This window comes from Coturnix japonica, chromosome 5 (genome assembly GCF_054131305.1).
Source record: "Coturnix japonica strain WE chromosome 5, WE-NBRP24, whole genome shotgun sequence".
Taxonomy (NCBI): domain Eukaryota; kingdom Metazoa; phylum Chordata; class Aves; order Galliformes; family Phasianidae; genus Coturnix; species Coturnix japonica.
Window position 1 is genome coordinate 51343422 of NC_140667.1, and position 17794 is coordinate 51361215.

The 17794-nt window shown below is 46.7% G+C and overlaps 3 protein-coding genes across 10 annotated transcripts in view; 2 read left to right on the forward strand and 1 right to left on the reverse strand.

The window, feature by feature from the left end:
- SYT16 (synaptotagmin 16) overlaps positions 1-17794 on the reverse strand; it is a 160929-nt gene that overhangs the window by 46050 nt on the left and 97085 nt on the right. The window contains exon 4 of one of the 8 annotated variants that reach the window (XM_085549569.1): positions 9905-14200. The exons of the other annotated variants lie outside the window; for them this stretch is intronic. Within the exon in view, the coding sequence (XP_085405695.1) occupies positions 11750-13198 (1449 nt within the window). The 5' untranslated portion in view covers positions 13199-14200 and the 3' untranslated portion in view covers positions 9905-11749. Of the gene's footprint in view, positions 1-9904; positions 14201-17794 lie in introns of those variants that run through there. 8 annotated transcript variants of the gene reach the window in all.
- On the forward strand, positions 876-1484 carry LOC146760807 (inositol 1,4,5-trisphosphate receptor-interacting protein-like 1). Its single transcript, XM_085549593.1, has one exon. The coding sequence runs from the start codon at positions 894-896 to the stop codon at positions 1482-1484; it is 591 nt and encodes a 196-aa protein (XP_085405719.1). The 5' UTR covers positions 876-893.
- On the forward strand, positions 14200-15849 carry LOC116653530 (inositol 1,4,5-trisphosphate receptor-interacting protein-like 1). Its single transcript, XM_085549585.1, has one exon. It carries the CDS (start codon positions 14842-14844, stop codon positions 15847-15849), a length of 1008 nt encoding a protein of 335 aa, XP_085405711.1. The 5' UTR covers positions 14200-14841.

Sequence of the window (17794 nt, forward strand, 5' to 3'; positions counted from 1 at the left end):
TCTGGATCAACAGCAGCGGCTGCGGTTCCTAGTGAGATCCCACGGGGTTTGGCAGAGATGGTGCACACAGAGATCGCTCACTCCCTGGGAGCTGAGTCCGGCCACGTGCCTCGGAACAGGGCCGATGTCGCGACCATGGAGGCCCAGGGCAGCTGAGGGGGGGCTGAAGAATGGAGCCAAAGGTTGGGGATGGGGCGTCTGTGATGACACAGTGCATCACAATGCAGGGCTGGCATCGAGGCCAGCAGCGGGCAGCGCTGCTCCACTTTGGCCTGGGCCAGCGGTGAGTGCAGCAGCAGGGGGAAGGCTGTGCTGGGCCGGGCGCAAACAGCGGCCTCAGCCCCCGCTGCCTCCCAGCTCCCTTTGCCCCGCTCCTACCTGACCCCAGGGGCTGCGGCTCCTGGCCCCGCTCCCCCAGCCGTGCGCGAGCTCCCACCCAGCCCCACTGACCTCCCCTCTCTCATCTCTTCCAGATCATGGCTTTGGCGTTTTTCTTCGCCTTGTTGGCGCAGAGATTGGCTTTTGTTGGTGATGAGTTCGATGCAGAAACACTTGAACGCATGCGTCAGCGTGAGGTGTTTCTGCGAGAGCAGATGACCAAGATGCTGGAGGAGATCGAGCAGAGCAGGATGGATGTGCAACCCTGGCACGTCATTGCACAGCTGCCTTGGAAAACTTGGGCCTTGACTGCAGTGCTGCTTTTCCTGCTCTTGCTCTTGGTCCTGTGCATAGATATGCAAGAGGAAATGGAGATCCAAAACGTAACCAAGAAGCGGAGAAAACCTCACATTGAGATGTGGGAGCCGATGTACCACGAAGGCTCCGATGACGTTACCTTCGTCAGCAGGTTTTACTATCCGTTCTCCATTTGGCCGCTGAAGACCAGGAGACGCATGTGCGCGTTGGTGGAGGATCTGATGTATGAACTTGTGAGCATCTGTCAGATAATTCCCCAGAGTTTCTTCATGCCACGGCTGCAGCAAGCCGTTGGGGTGGGCGTTGGCTTAGAAAACAACAGCACCGATAAGGACTCCGTCGTCTACCGCATGCTCGTGCCCCTGAAGGCCCCCCCGGAACATGTCTTCCACTTGGAGCACGGCCCCAGGGCGAGGACGGGGGTGAGGAATTCCCGCCTCCGCGTGGAGCTCACCTGCACTTGCATAAGGGAGCGGGTGGTGGGGGACATGATGTGCTTCCTCCACCATCCTGAGGACCGGCTGAGGAAAGAGCAGATGCCCAGCCTCCTAGAAACCCTCTGCCAAGACTCCTACCTGGATATCGAGGAAACTGCAGCCTGGTTCCAGGAACTGGTGACAGTAGCCTGGCTGGATACACCTCAATCGCTAACAGTGCAGGTCGAGATGCTGCCCTCCAACCGATTCTGCAAGCTCAAGCTGACCACCGCCACCGGCAAAGTCATCTGGATTGAGCTCATGCTCGGGATACAGCTCGAGGACTCGGACACGTTCCTGAGCTTTGAGTAGGCAGGGGCTGTCGTTAGCAGCAGCATGAGGAGGCCGCACAGGTGCACCGCCACAGAAACGCCCTTCTTCACAAAACAGCCAGGCATGCCTGGCACAACAGATTCCATCACAAACATCTACAGCACTGCGTCCCTGTTCAAGAATACATCTGGGACAGGAATGGGGGTCTTCACCACCACAGATGCTAAAACACCCATAAATAAACTAAGCACAGTAACAAGTGCTTTATACACATTACAACTGTCGTTGTGGTCTTCTCTATCAGCATTAGGATGTAAGCAATGTTTCTTGTCTGATATTCTGCCTCAGTGGGGAAGAATAAATGAAAGGGACCACCAGGTGGTTGTAGATGGACTTCAAATAGCCCAAGATGCTGTTTCCATAGGGCTCAGAATCATGGAATTACAGAACCACAAGGGTGGAAAGGGCCTATAAGATCATCTAGTCCAGCCATCCTCCCATCACCATTGCTACCACAAGCTACCAAACCATATCTTGTAGCTCCTCACCCAGATACCTCTTGAACACTGGCTCTACCACCTCCCTGGGCTGCCATTCCAGTGCCAGATCACTCTCAGAGAGAAAAAGGTTTTCCTGATCTAAATCTGCCCTGGTACACCTCGCGGCCATTTCCTCAGGTCCTGGGAGAAAAGGCCAAACCCCTCCTCATCAGTAACAAGAAGGCTTCAGCTTTCGCTTCAGTGACACACAATGCTACAGTACATACCATATCATAGCACTAGAAATAAACTAAAACAAGAACTATACTCTGCCCATCTGAGCACAGAGTATGGGCTTATCAAAACTGAAACAAATGGCAAACTGTAGATGTTACCAGGTGAGTTGCATGGGAATAATAACCATTTATTTGTGAGTGCAACACCATCAAAGCCCATGACATTTGTCCTGGCACTGAACAAAACGTTTGCCATTTTGAAACACTTCTTGATGAAATCCTGAAGATGAATCCATATGTCTTCAAAGAGCATGAGGGTATAGGAGAACTCTTTCGGATCATATGCCTGTACGGCATCTCTATGCAACAAACAACTGCTCAGATACCTGCACGTGTAACTTCACTATAATTACAGGATGCAACTCATTCAGCTCTCGTTGCATTTTATGAATTTATAGGCTACTACCATCGGAATGAACTTCACCTTGGTGGTGAAACTACTACAGCGCGACAACCTGTGTCAACTGCTAAGATGCATCTGAAACAATGGAGTTAAGGCTGTAATCACCGCTCATCGCAAGGCAGAAGACAGATGCAGTATCTTGCAAAGAGCAAAGAAGGATGGAGAACACCACTGGTAGGAAACTCGTTTTGGATGGCAAACAAAAGCCACAGGATCTTTTAATTTCATACTTCTTAACACTGTTGTGATTTTACTAACTCTAATATGCACGTTGCTCATAGTTATATTGTATATAAAAGTTTGGCACGTGATAAACCAAGTAACTACAGCCACCTGAGACATACAAACTAATACACAGCACACAGCAATACTTCACTACCTACTTACATGACTCTGTGAGAACAAAAACTATCAAAATACTGGTTTGGGCACAGAGACAACAGGAGAAGACCATACCACTACAACACGTGAATAAGATGAACTGACCATAGTCACAAGGTGGAAAGTAACGGTGTGCTCATCACAGGTTCAGTTTGCACATGAGAAAAGTCATCTTGACCATGAGGGTGCTCAAACACTGGAACAGATTATCTAGAAAGGCCAGACCCCAGGCAACTGAAGAGACTGCTGCACACTTGGGCATCCTAATCTTCACTGTAGGACCTGCTGCTTTCAGTACAGCTCCATCCAGTGACCCTTCAGCAAAGCACACTTCAGACAATCAGATGTTGAGGGAGCTGTGAGCAAAAAGCAGCTTGATATAAGCTGTACTGGACTTGGGGCCTGCTCCCTGTATGGCATCAAAGTACTAAAAAGTGCTTTGGCAGCTTTTTGTCAGGACTAACTTGATTAAATAACACCACGTTTAAAAAAATACCACATTAGCCACAGATAACCTTTCCTTCTGAAATTTTACTTCTGTTCCATGCTATTTGCCCGGCGTAATTCCAGACATGAATTCCGTTTCATTGGCAGGTATGCTCACTCATTGACTCATTTTTCCAGGTTTCATCTTTGGGAATCAATATTTCATCATTTCATCCCATTCCTGTGGGAGCGGGATTGTGGAACTCAGAGACGACTCAGTATTGCAGCGACTCGGCACGGACTCAGATGTGAACGATCCAAAGCGTTTATTACAAGTTCTCACATCCCTTATATACCTTCACAAGTTGTTATTTTCTAACTTTCCCATCCGCCCTTACAACTTTCCCAAACATCTTACATGTCAACAAAGCATTCTACAAAACACTTTTCAACTGTCCATGCAGGCACATAACCAATCAGAGCTGTGAGATTCTTCTTCTCCTTGCAGAGGTGTCCTTGGTTCCCATGCTGTTTATCTTGCTCCACAGGTGCTGCTCTGAACAGCTTTTCTTGTATTCCCACAATTCCCCCTTTTTTGTTTATTGACAAGCTACTACCATACTATAAAATAATAACACTATTTATATTAATAACATAATCATTATAACTCAATCAAGGCCTCGATTGACAATACTCTAAAAGTGAAAAAAGAGACAAGTCAAATACAACATAACAACATTACTGTTAAACCCACTAAAAAGAACAAACATGTTTGTACTGCAACCTAAGTTTCTGCAACCTGAAAATAAATCCATGAGGGTCCCATTGTGTTAATCCGTAACTGATCAGGAAAAGGCTTCAATTTTTATATACTCTGATATATTGATTTTTAATGACCACTAAAATTTGTGCAGTAAATGCTTTTAAGATGTTCATAACCATGCTCTACCAACTGAGTTATCTGGGCTAATAATTGATTAATGATCGCACAATTTAATGGAATAGCATGTCAAATAGAACCAGTTTTAGAGGACAAATGTACTAGAGTATCACTAAGGGCATTATTACTTATTTTCCCTTGAGAAACAGCAAGCCATGTTGGTGGTGGATGTGACAGGTAGTGCCAGCAGGGCGTCCCCTGCTTCAAGGTGCACATTTCCTCTCTCACCCATCACAGATTCTCTCCTGCATTCAGGATCTGAAGGATTTCTTCCAGTTGTACACCACATCCGCATGGCCAGTGCGTGATATAGAGCCCAAGTGGGACACCTGCTTGGAAAACAGAATAAACCATCAAATTTAGTTCTATTAGCGTGCACTTTTGTCTAAAATGATGCATGGTTATATGTTCAGATCCCAATTAATTGGATGTAAAAGAGGTATCCGTTCTATGATACAGGGTCATCTCTTTGCCTGGGATTCCTTTCCAGGTTTTGTCTTTGCAAATTAAGAAAAGCTAATTAATAGGCTAATAACATCATAACCAAACAGTACTAAAACATTAAAAGAGCTATTCCTGTAGATTCTAGCATTGATTAGATCAAATCCTGTTTAATACACATCTGATCTATTACTAAAATAGAAGAAGCACACAACATCCTAGCTAATGCCTTAAACTCTAAATCTTGAGACTGCATTCACCTGTATGTGCTGTGGAAAATACGTAAGAAGAATGAGTATCTATTGTTACATGTGCATATTTTAGACGGCCAAATTCAGGAACGTGAGTGACATCTGTCTGACACAGTTGAAGAGGTGCTGTGCCACATGGATTTGTCCGAGTCGGAGGCAAAGAGCTATCAGTCAAATTATGTAGCTGATATTCAGTCATAAACACGGTGTATTGCATAGGAGAGAGGATCATTCTTAACACAGTTTTCCAATCGTGAGGGGTCATAGTGTAAGTGTCACTGTTTGCAACCAAAAGATTGTATGTAAAGGCTGGCTGAATGTTCTCACTGACTCCCTTAGCTCCTTCACTGCCTCATAAGGCAGAGATTCCAAACGGGGGACCTGATTAGGAAAGGTCTGCAACGTGTCAGCATCACCCCTTAATATTGTTTCTTTTTTGCATTGCTCTAAGACATCACAGTACGCTGTAGGGAAATTTGTCATTCCTGCTTCCTTCAAAGTATCATCAGGAGGAAATGCGTCCGATTCTCTTTCTGGATCTTCTGGACCGGGGTCACAACGATCCCCTGGTTTCGATCCGTCCGTGTCTTTAACCACGTTACACGCCGGCTGCACAGACGCAGCAGCGCATGACGTGAGGGGGGAGGAGGGCAGAAGCGGCGCGACGAGCGTCGTAGGCGGAGCGAAGGGCGAGGGCGCCGTAGAGGGCGGCAACGCGGCGAACGTCGGGGGAGGAGCGAACGGCGGGAGCGCGAAGGGGGGCGGCCGCGGCCCCTCGTCTCCCCGAATCGGGGAGGGGTCGGAGCCGCCGGTCGGATCCGGGCACGGGCCGCGTCCCGCAGCGAGAGGCAGCGGCGGGGTTGGGACGGAGGGCGGCAGGGAATGGTCGGAATAAATTCTTTCCCGTCGTGATTGCTTAATCCCTTCCATTATCCGGCTCCAAACGGGCAACAGCTTAGCAGCCTTTCTGTCTTTAGCGAGAGAAGCCTCGTAGAGTTTTGAGCCGATTTTGTCCCAAAGTTCTCCATCGAGAGAGAACTCAGTTTTTGGAAATTCAGGGACATTTTTGCTTATCCATTTAAGAAGAGTAGCTAATGCTTTAGTAGACACAGTCTTATCCTGATACGGTAACACTGACCGCAATACTTCAAGATTTACTTTCTGCTCCTTCGTTAGTGAGCTCCCCATAGTTCCCGACTGCTCACCTTCTGTCCTGCAGAACGGGGCGGGTGCGCGCGAAACAGTCTCTCCGAAGTTCAGTCGGGCGGCGCTGCCGGACCGGGCTCGCTCAGCCGCGGGTTGATTTGCTCCACGTTGTGGGCGCCATTTGCAGCGACTCGGCACGGACTCAGATGTGAACGATCCAAATCGTTTATTACAAGTTCTCACATCCCTTATATACCTTCACAAGTTGTTATTTTCTAACTTTCCCATCCGCCCTTACAACTTTCCCAAACATCTTACATGTCAACAAAGCATTCTACAAAACACTTTTCAACTGTCCATGCAGGCACATAACCAATCAGAGCTGTGAGATTCTTCTTCTCCTTGCAGAGGTGTCCTTGGTTCCCATGCTGTTTATCTTGCTCCACAGCTGCTGCTCTGAACAGCTTTTCTTGTATTCCCACAAGTATGAGTTAACAACTGAGTACAACTTTACTACTGCGCAAACAACCTTTTATACCCCAACTGCATTCATGGAATAATATGACTGGATAATCCAGACATGGTACAACAAATGACTGGCTGCCTTCCACTCAAATAAACAGTTCAACAATACGCAGACATCGTGAGGACTCGGGACCCTCGATGCCTAGTCTCTGCCCCACTGCCCCTCTTTCTCCCCAAGCCTTCTCACAAGGCCATAACGCCCTTGAAGCTATCATGTCCTCCCTGCTCTCCCAACCAACTCCCAACACCAAACAAGTTTGCATGGATCATATTTTTGGAATTTAATTTGAGAATGTCATCAATTTATAAGCAATGAGCCGATAATGTTCCAATTAGAAACTTTTATTAATTGTAGCGGGTAAAACAAAAAGGCAATTCAGCGCTGGGCGACAGGGGAATCCTCGTTCCTCCAACTGCCGCGCCTTCCCGTCCCTTGCAACTTCTTTTGTAAGGTCCATCCCGAGTGTATTGTCCTTTAATTGGTCGGTCGTGATCGTGCCACACTAACTATGCAGAGTACACAATCTACCCATAAAATTAGAGTGTTCTGCAACCCTTGTGGCCTCCATATTCCACCATCACATCCCGGTCCTAATGAACAAGCACTCCACCACAATGCTACTACATCCCGGTCTTAATGAGCAAACATTTTATCACAGTCCCCCCTTTTCTTTTATTGTACTATTTTGTTTTGCTCATTAAACCGTTTTAGTTCTTGTCGACTCCTGGGCTCTTTTTCTTTGTTCTAACTGTTTTCTTAGTTCAGCCATTGTATCTATTGCTACCCCCGTTTGATCAGCGTAGGTGCAACATTGTTCTTTAAGAGCCACACATTGTCCCCCTTGCTGCAATAGGAGAAGATCCAACCCCCTTCTATTTTGTAACACTACTTCTGATGGGACCACTTAAATGGCTCATGTGTCTGTACCTCTGTACCCCAACCATCATTAATGAGACTTAATATTATTATCAATTGAGCTAGTTTTAGATAGGCAGTTTTCCCACTGCAGTAGTGAGTCTTTAATTGTTCGGGGGAGTTATTTCCAGTCTTGGGGTATCTTCTGGATTCTAAATCTTTGGATTCATTCATAATGGAGCAGACCCCTCCACATGTTTTATCTCCTCTGCCTCGCCCATCGACTCGGTTGCCTCGAGCCATGGGGTGTATAATCTTCTCGGCAGCAAGAGTATTCTTCAGGAGGGGCTGGTTTTGCTTCCCTTTTAAGTGGGTCTTTGGGGTACTGCACCCTATTCTTTTTCCCACTGGTTATACACTTAAGTGATGCTGGTAAGGATCTAAATTCACCCCCAGGTTTACCCCCTTCTATTAAAATTTCCACGGCCACTCTGAAGGCTAATAACCAATTTGTGTATCCCTGTTTCCGCAGTGGGTCCACTACCTTTCTAAAACATATCCCAACAGTTGCATTCACAATAGTCAAAATATTCCCTTCTACATTAAATTCTATACTGATACGTTTATACAATCATTGTTAATTCATGTTCTCATTTTCCTTGACGGAGGGTTTCGTGACAGTTTTACTTTCAAATCACCCGCCGGACTAGTGACTCTCCATTCGTGATTTTGTACTGGACCCTTAACACGACTAGCATGTGTCCATCCTTTTTTTCAGCAGTTCTGATGGCAGTATTGGTAGTCAATAATACTAGATAGGGACCTTCCCAGCGAGGCTGCAGTGTGGTTTCTCTCCAGGTCTTTATCAGAACCCAATCTCCAGGCTTTATTCGATGGAGGGTAATGTCCAGAGGGGGTCTTTGAGTCAATTGTCCCTTTTTCCACAATTCCTGTTTATACTTCATTAATTCCGTGATATAAGCTTGAATGTTCTTATCTAACACCCCCGGGTGATCTTTAGGGGTTCCCGCATCATATGGCATTCCGTATAACATTTCGAAGGGAGATATTCCTATGTCAGCCCGGGGCTGGGCCCTAAGGTTTAAGAGGGCAAGGGGAATGCATTTTATCCATGAGAGCTTAGTTTCTAGTGTTAATTTGGCCAATTGCTTTTTTAGTTCCTCATTCATTCTCTCTACTCGCCCTGAACTCTGTGGGTGCCAGGGAGTATGTTCTTCCCATTTTATTCCCAAGGCTTCAGCTATATTTCTAGTGATTCTTGATGTAAAGTGTGGTCCTTGATCTGAATCTATTACTTCTGTTACCCCATACCTAGGGATGATTTGTTCGAGTAATATTTTTGTTACTACCTGAGCTGTTGCTTTAGTTGTGGGGAATGCCTCTACATAATGTGTGAGGTGGTCTATTATGACTAATACATATTTATATCTTCCTACTTTAGGAAATTCGGTAAAGTCAATTTGGACTCTAGAAAATGGCCTAGTGGCCAAGGGTCTTCCCCCCATAGGCAGTTTTCTTTGTACGGCTCTGTTTATCTTTAAGCACGTAATACATCCTTGAGTAATATGTCTAGCTAAATTATGTAGGCCTATACACATGTACTTAGTGGCAAAATGATCTATTAAAGCTTGGCTTCCCCAGTGGGTCCATTCGTGCAACTGGGTCAGCACCTGAGATGCTATTGACTTAGGCAGTACCTCTCTCCCGTCAGCTAGATACCACCTCCCTTCTGTGTTTTTAGTTATTCCCATTTGATTCAGTTTTTGTTCTTCCTTCAGTGTAAACGAAGGGGCCTCATCATGTGTCAATTCTTCCTGCCTCTCCTGCCTCAGGACCAATTCCCTGAGGGCAGCTTGCTTAGCTTCTAGGTCTGCTGCATTATTTCCTCTAGTCTTGTAATCGGTCCCCTGTTGGTGTCCGCTAAGGTGTACCACCGCTATCTTCTTTGGTTTTCGTAGGGCCACTAAGAGTTGCTTTATTAATTCTTGATGTATTAAGTCCTTTCCTTGGGAATTTATCAATCCTCTTTCTTCCCAAATCTTCCCAAAGGTATGTATTACCCCATAACTATATTTGGAATCGGTATAGATAGTGCCCTCTTTTCCCTGTAATCTTTTTAGTGCCTGTAAAACAGCATACAGCTCGCAAGCTTGAGCTGACCAAGTGTTACTCAAGGGTCCTGATTCCAATACCCGGAGGGTCTTTCCATCTACTATTGCATAACCTGATCTTCTCTTTCCCTCCACTACTCTAGAGGATCCATCCACAAATAATTTTTCCCCTTCTCTTAATTCTTCTTCTTCTAAATCTGGTCTGATTTTTGTTTGTTCTTCTATCGTATGTAAACAGTTATGAATGAGTCCCACATTTTCGGGTTTTCCATATAAGAATTCTGCAGGATTCTGGAGACTTGTGGTCTCCAGGGTTAAGTTAGGGGCTTCCAGTAAGATACCCTCATACTTTAGAAGACGAGAATCAGATATCCATTTTTCAGCTTTTTGTTGGAGCACATTTCTAATATTGTGGGGAGATAGTACCTTTATATTGCTGTTAAAAGTAATTTTCCTGGCTTCTTCTACCAATAATGCACACCCAACAATTGCTTGTAAGCAAGTGGGCCATCCTCGGCTCACAGGGTCTAATAATTTTGACAAATATCCAACGGGTTTCTTCTTCCCTGCCCAATCCTGTGTTAAAACCCCATACGCTGTACCACTGTCTATGTTAACGAATAAATAAAAGGGTCTTTTTAAGTCAGGCAGGCTCAAGACAGGGGCATTGATGAGATCCTCCTTCAGCTTTTGTAGATTCTCTTCATCTTGTCTATCCCACTTTATTAATCCATCGGTACTGAGCTTTTGATATAGAAACTTTACTTTACTGCTATAATTTTCAATCCATTGTCTACAATATCCCACTAATCCCAGCAATTGTCTTATTTGTCTCTTATTGTTTGGCGACTTCAGGGACAATATTCCTTGTATCCTTTCAGGATCTATCTTCTTTTCTCCTTTACTCAGGTAATGCCCTAGATATCTAACCTCCTCTTCCACAAATTGCAATTTCCTTTTTGATACTTTAAGTCCTTTCAGTCCCAAAAAGTTCAGCAATTTAATACTTTCTTTCCGAACCTTTCCCTCATCCTCTCCAGCAATTAATAGATCATCTACATACTGTATTAATTTGGTATCAGGATCTAGCTGATACTCTTGCAGGATCTGTTCTAGGGCTTGCCCAAACAAATTAGGGGATTCTGTGAAGCCTTGGGGGAGTACAGTCCACCTTAATTGCTGTTTTCTGTTAGTATCTGGGTCTTCCCACTCAAATGCAAAAAAATCGCGGCATGTCTCATCTAAAGGGCAAGCCCAAAAAGCATCTTTTAAGTCTATGACACTATACCACAAGTTGTCGGGCCCTAATTTACTTAGCAATGTATAGGGATTAGCTACAACTGGGAACCTAGATACAGTGCGCTTGTTAATTTCCCTCAGATCATGAACCAACCGATATGTTCCATCAGGTTTCTTTACCGGTAATATAGGGGTATTAAATGGGGACATACAGGGTTCCAGTAATCCTTTGCTCACTAATCTATCTATTTCTGGTTTGAGACCCCTCCTTCCTTCCAGGGAAATAGGATATTGTTTTATTTTTACTGGGATTTCAGGATTCTTGATTTTTACCGTGAAAGGGGGTATTTTTAGTTGTCCCACACTCTCGGGGGTATACCAGACATCAGAATTGATCTCTTGTTCATCCTCTACCCTAAGAGGGCAGAGTTTGATTCTCAATTCTTTATTCTCTACTTCTAGTCCTATGCCTAATGCAATAATCAGATCCCGTCCTAACAAATTGAACTCCGCTTCAGGCAGTATCAAGAAATCACCCAACCCCACTTTGGACTCTGCTTCTATCATTACATTTTTAACTATTCCTACTGTAAAAGGTTCTCCCTTTGCTCCTATTACTTTGGTAGTTTCCCGGGAAGGTTTGCATCCGAGGGGGATCTGTTGTATAGTAGACCTTTCTGCTCCTGAATCTACTAGAAACTCTACCTCCTCAGCTTGGGGACCAATTTTCAATTTTATCAAGGGCTCCTGTTGTTTCTGGGTCCCCAATATATAGAGCCCCTGACACCCCTAGTCTTCTTGGAAGGACTTTTCGTCTCTCATTCTAACCCTGCAGTCCCTCTTCATGTGTCCCTTTTTCCTGCAATAATAGCATATTCTCTCCTCCTCCCTGTTTTCAGGCTTCCTAAATTTTTGCTGTCCTGGAATTCGATTTTGCGTCCATCCCCCCATTTTCCTTTCCAATTCCCTACTTTCTCTGACCGCTGCTACCATCATCCTAACCTGCCTATTATGTCTTTCTTCCTCCCTTCTTACATATACCTTCTGAGCTTCCCTCAAAAGTTCATCAAGCCCCCGATCCTGCCAATTTTCTATCTTTTCTAGTTTCTTGCGGATATCTTCCCAAGCCTTAGCTACGAACTGTGTTTTGAGCAGAGCCTGGCCTATCGGTGTATCGGGATCCAATCCTGAATATAGTTGTAAATTCTTGCGTAACCTTTCTAGCCATTCAGTGGGTGTTTCCTCCTTCTTTTGTCTTTCATTAAAAGCTTTATTTATATTCTGACTTCTTGGGACTGCCTCCCTAATGCCCTGGATAATGATAGTTCGCAGGTCCTGCATGTGAGTCCTATGATGTTGATTTTGATGGTCCCATTGCGGATTCTGTAAGGGCCATTTAATATCTGCAGCGGGCCCGTGGGCATGTTGAGCATCCCAAATGCGCATCCCTGCACGCCTAATCATACCTCTCTCTTCTGCTGTGAACAGTATACTTAGAATAGATTGTAGTTCCTCCCAGGTATAAACATTTGGCCCTAAGAACTGATCTACTCTGTCTGCCACCCCCAGGGGATCTTCTAGTATATTACCCATTTCCTTCTTAAAATCTCTAACATCCCCTGAATTTAAGGGCACTGATATAAACCCCATCTGAGGTTGTGGACCTCCCATGGGCATTTCTCTTAAAGGGTAGAGGTTATTTTGTCGTGCCTTTGCCCGTGTCACAGGCCCTCCCCCTTCTATCTTTTGTACTTCCGCCTCTCTCGAATCCATCTGCCCATGATCCAACTGAGGAGGAGAAGGTAGGGGAATTGCTGGTGGTAAAGCATATGGTGGGGGTCCCACTAAGGCCTCCTCTTCCCTTCGAGGTTTACGTTTTTCGACATCTTTTTCTTTTCGTGTCAAATTAAAAATGGGGACTCCTAAACCCTCTGGGCGAGTGACCCATACTGCTGCATAGTCACTTTCTTCTTGATTGAAAGGGGTTTTGGAGTTTACCCAAAAATTTAATTGCTGTTGTACCCAATCTTCATTAGAACCATACTTAGGCCACCATACTGCCGGGCCAATTTGTTGTCCGCTCCAAATTTCTATACAATAATAAATCATCTTTGCTTTATCTTTATTTCTTGTTCCTGGATAGTGCGTCCAGGCAATTAGCATGAACCCTAGAGGTGAGTCCTTAGGAATGGATGGTCGTTTAGAAGGGGTGGGTGGTTTAGTTTTACACTGCCACATCTCGTTCTTTACTTCTTGCTCTCTTGTTTTATTCAACGTCTGTAGCTCCCCCTAGTGCCCGTAGCTCTAGGGGAACACCTAAAAATAATCATCCCTAGTGCCCGTAGCTCTAGGGGAACACCTAAAAATAATCATCCCTAGTGCCCGTAGCTCTAGGGGAACACCTAAAAATAATCATCCCTAGTGCCCGTAGCTCTAGGGGAACACCTAAAAATAATCATCCCTAGTGCCCGTAGCTCTAGGGGAATACCAAAGAATAACCCTCCATAGAGCCCATAGCCCTAGGGGTTGTGGTGGTGAAAGGGTCCCGCTTATACCCTGTACCCACCCTTCGGCGTGCCCTCACTCAGTGTTGCATTCACTCGCTTCCCCCAGGTCGTGGCCCACGCCCTCGCGGGCAATGGGAACCGCACTACTGTGGGGTCCACACTCGCTCGGGTTAGTGCCGGCTGCCGGCCCCCCTTCACAAGCACACAACACTCGCCACACGCCGGATTCCCAACCCAGACCGGACTATACTCACCTGTCCTGCGTCTTCGTCCGGACTTTCGTGCACGAAATTTAAAGGGTTAACCGGTTTTTCCTTGCCTTTGTGTTTTAAATTTCGGATCGTCGGCGGGAGTAGGGCGGGAGGATAGGAGCCGAGGCCGCCTATTTAGGCGGGGCGCCCCCTCAGGCTCCTCGTACCTACGCCAGTATTCCCATCCGAGTCACGGCGCCAAATTGTCATCAATTTATAAGCAATGAGCTGATAATGTTCCAATTAGAAACTTTTATTAATTGTAGCGGGTAAAACAAAAAGGCAATTCAGCGCTGGGCGACAGGGGAATCCTCGTTCCTCCAACTGCCGCGCCTTCCCGTCCCTTGCAACTTCTTTTGTAAGGTCCATCCCGAGTGTATTGTCCTTTAATTGGTCGGTCGTGATCGTGCCACTTGGTGTGTCGTTCCTTGGTTGGTCCTTCCGTGAAACTTTGTATCCATCGGGGCGCGCTTTGCCTGTAACTATGCAGAGTACACAATCTACCCATAAAATTAGAGTGTTCTGCAACACTTGTGGCCTCCATATTCCACCATCACATCCCGGTCCTAATGAACAAGCACTCCACCACAATGCTACTACATCCCGGTCTTAATGAGCAAACATTTTATCACAAGAAAATACACGAGGAGCAGAGCATCCACAGGCCGGGTCACCCAACTTTCTTTTTGAGATCGCTCCGGGCTATTCCGGTCTGCTTTGTAAAGGGAGACCCAGGGAGCTCAGTGCAGACACGTGCCTCGGAACAGGGCCGATGCCGCAGCCATGGAGACCCAGGGCAGCTGAGGGGGGCCGAAGGGTGGGGCCAAAGGGTGGGGATGGGGCGTCTGTGACGGCACAGTGCGTCACAATGCGGGGCTGACATCGAGGCCAGCAGCGGGCAGCGCTGCTCCACTTTGGCCTGGGCCAGCGGTGAGTGCAGCAGCAGGGGGAAGGCTGTGCTGGGCCGGGCGCAAACAGCGGCCTCAGCCCCCGCTGCCTCCCAGCTCCCTTTGCCCCGCTCCTACCTGACCCCAGGGGCTGCGGCTCCTGGCCCCGCTCCCCCAGCCGTGCGCAAGCTCCCACCCAGCCCCACTGACCTCCCCTCTCTCATCTCTTCCAGATCATGGCTTTGGCGTTTTTCTTCGCCTTGTTGGCGCAGAGATTGGCTTTTGTTGGTGATGAGTTCGATGCAGAAACACTTGAACGCATGCGTCAGCGTGAGGTGTTTCTGCGAGAGCAGATGACCAAGATGCTGGAGGAGATCGAGCAGAGCAGGATGGATGTGCAACCCTGGCACGTCATTGCACAGCTGCCTTGGAAAACTTGGGCCTTGACTGCAGTGCTGCTTTTCCTGCTCTTGCTCTTGGTCCTGTGCATAGATATGCAAGAGGAAACGGAGATCCAAAACGTAACCAAGAAGCGGAGAAAACCTCACATTGAGATGTGGGAGCCGGTGTACCACGAAGGCTCCGATGACGTTACCTTCGTCAGCAGGTTTTACTGTCCGTTCTCCATTTGGCCGCTGAAGACCAGGAGACGCATGTGCGCGTTGGTGGAGGATCTGATGTATGAACTTGTGAGCATCTGTCAGATAATTCCCCAGAGTTTCTTCATGCCACGGCTGCAGCAAGCCGTTGGGGTGGGCGTTGGCTTAGAAAACAACAGCACCGATGAGAACTCCGTCGTCTACCGCATGCTCGTGCCCCTGAAGGCCCCCCCGGGACATGTCTTCCACTTGGAGCACGGCCCCAGGGCGAGGACGGGGGTGAGGAATTCCCGCCTCCGCGTGGAGCTCACCTGCACTTGCATAAGGGAGCGGGTGGTGGGGGACATGATGTGCTTCCTCCACCATCCTGAGGACCGGCTGAGGAAAGAGCAGATGCCCAGCCTCCTAGAAACCCTCTGCCAAGACTCCTACCTGGATATCGAGGAAACTGCAGCCTGGTTCCAGGAACTGGTGACAGTAGCCTGGCTGGATACACCTCAATCGCTAACAGTGCAGGTCGAGATGCTGCCCTCCAACCGATTCTGCAAACTCAAGCTGACCACCGCCACCGGCAAAGTCATCTGGATTGAGCTCATGCTCGGGATACAGCTCGAGGACTCGGACACGTTCCTGAGCTTTGAGTAGGCAGGGGCTGTCGTTAGCAGCAGCATGAGGAGGCCGCACAGGTGCACCGCCACAGAAACGCCCTTCTTCACAAAACAGCCAGGCATGCCTGGCACAACAGATTCCATCACAAACATCTACAGCACTGCGTCCCTGTTCAAGAATACATCTGGGACAGGAATGGGGGTCTTCACCACCACAGATGCTAAAACACCCATAAATAAACTAAGCACAGTAACAAGTGCTTTATACACATTACAACTGTCGTTGTGGTCTTCTCTATCAGCATTAGGATGTAAGCAATGTTTCTTGTCTGATATTCTGCCTCAGTGGGGAAGAATAAATGAAAGGGACCACCAGGTGGTTGTAGATGGACTTCAAATAGCCCAAGATGCTGTTTCCATAGGGCTCAGAATCATGGAATTACAGAACCACAAGGGTGGAAAGGGCCTATAAGATCATCTAGTCCAGCCATCCTCCCATCACCATTGCTACCACAAGCTACCAAACCATATCTTGTAGCTCCTCACCCAGATACCTCTTGAACACTGGCTCTACCACCTCCCTGGGCTGCCATTCCAGTGCCAGATCACTCTCAGAGAGAAAAAGGTTTTCCTGATCTAAATCTGCCCTGGTACACCTCGCGGCCATTTCCTCAGGTCCTGGGAGAAAAGGCCAAACCCCTCCTCATCAGTAACAAGAAGGCTTCAGCTTTCGCTTCAGTGACACACAATGCTACAGTACATACCATATCATAGCACTAGAAATAAACTAAAACAAGAACTATACTCTGCCCATCTGAGCACAGAGTATGGGCTTATCAAAACTGAAACAAATGGCAAACTGTAGATGTTACCAGGTGAGTTGCATGGGAATAATAACCATTTATTTGTGAGTGCAACACCATCAAAGCCCATGACATTTGTCCTGGCACTGAACAAAACGTTTGCCATTTTGAAACACTTCTTGATGAAATCCTGAAGATGAATCCATATGTCTTCAAAGAGCATGAGGGTATAGGAGAACTCTTTCGGATCATATGCCTGTACGGCATCTCTATGCAACAAACAACTGCTCAGATACCTGCACGTGTAACTTCACTATAATTACAGGATGCAACTCATTCAGCTCTCGTTGCATTTTATGAATTTATAGGCTACTACCATCGGAATGAACTTCACCTTGGTGGTGAAACTACTACAGCGCGACAACCTGTGTCAACTGCTAAGATGCATCTGAAACAATGGAGTTAAGGCTGTAATCACCGCTCATCGCAAGGCAGAAGACAGATGCAGTATCTTGCAAAGAGCAAAGAAGGATGGAGAACACCACTGGTAGGAAACTCGTTTTGGATGGCAAACAAAAGCCACAGGATCTTTTAATTTCATACTTCTTAACACTGTTGTGATTTTACTAACTCTAATATGCACGTTGCTCATAGTTATATTGTATATAAAAGTTTGGCACGTGATAAACCAAGTAACTACAGCCACCTGAGACATACAAACTAATACACAGCACACAGCAATACTTCACTACCTACTTACATGACTCTGTGAGAACAAAAACTATCAAAATACTGGTTTGGGCACAGAGACAACAGGAGAAGACCATACCACTACAACACGTGAATAAGATGAACTGACCATAGTCACAAGGTGGAAAGTAACGGTGTGCTCATCACAGGTTCAGTTTGCACATGAGAAAAGTCATCTTGACCATGAGGGTGCTCAAACACTGGAACAGATTATCTAGAAAGGCCAGACCCCAGGCAACTGAAGAGACTGCTGCACACTTGGGCATCCTAATCTTCACTGTAGGACCTGCTGCTTTCAGTACAGCTCCATCCAGTGACCCTTCAGCAAAGCACACTTCAGACAATCAGATGTTGAGGGAGCTGTGAGCAAAAAGCAGCTTGATATAAGCTGTACTGGACTTGGGGCCTGCTCCCTGTATGGCATCAAAG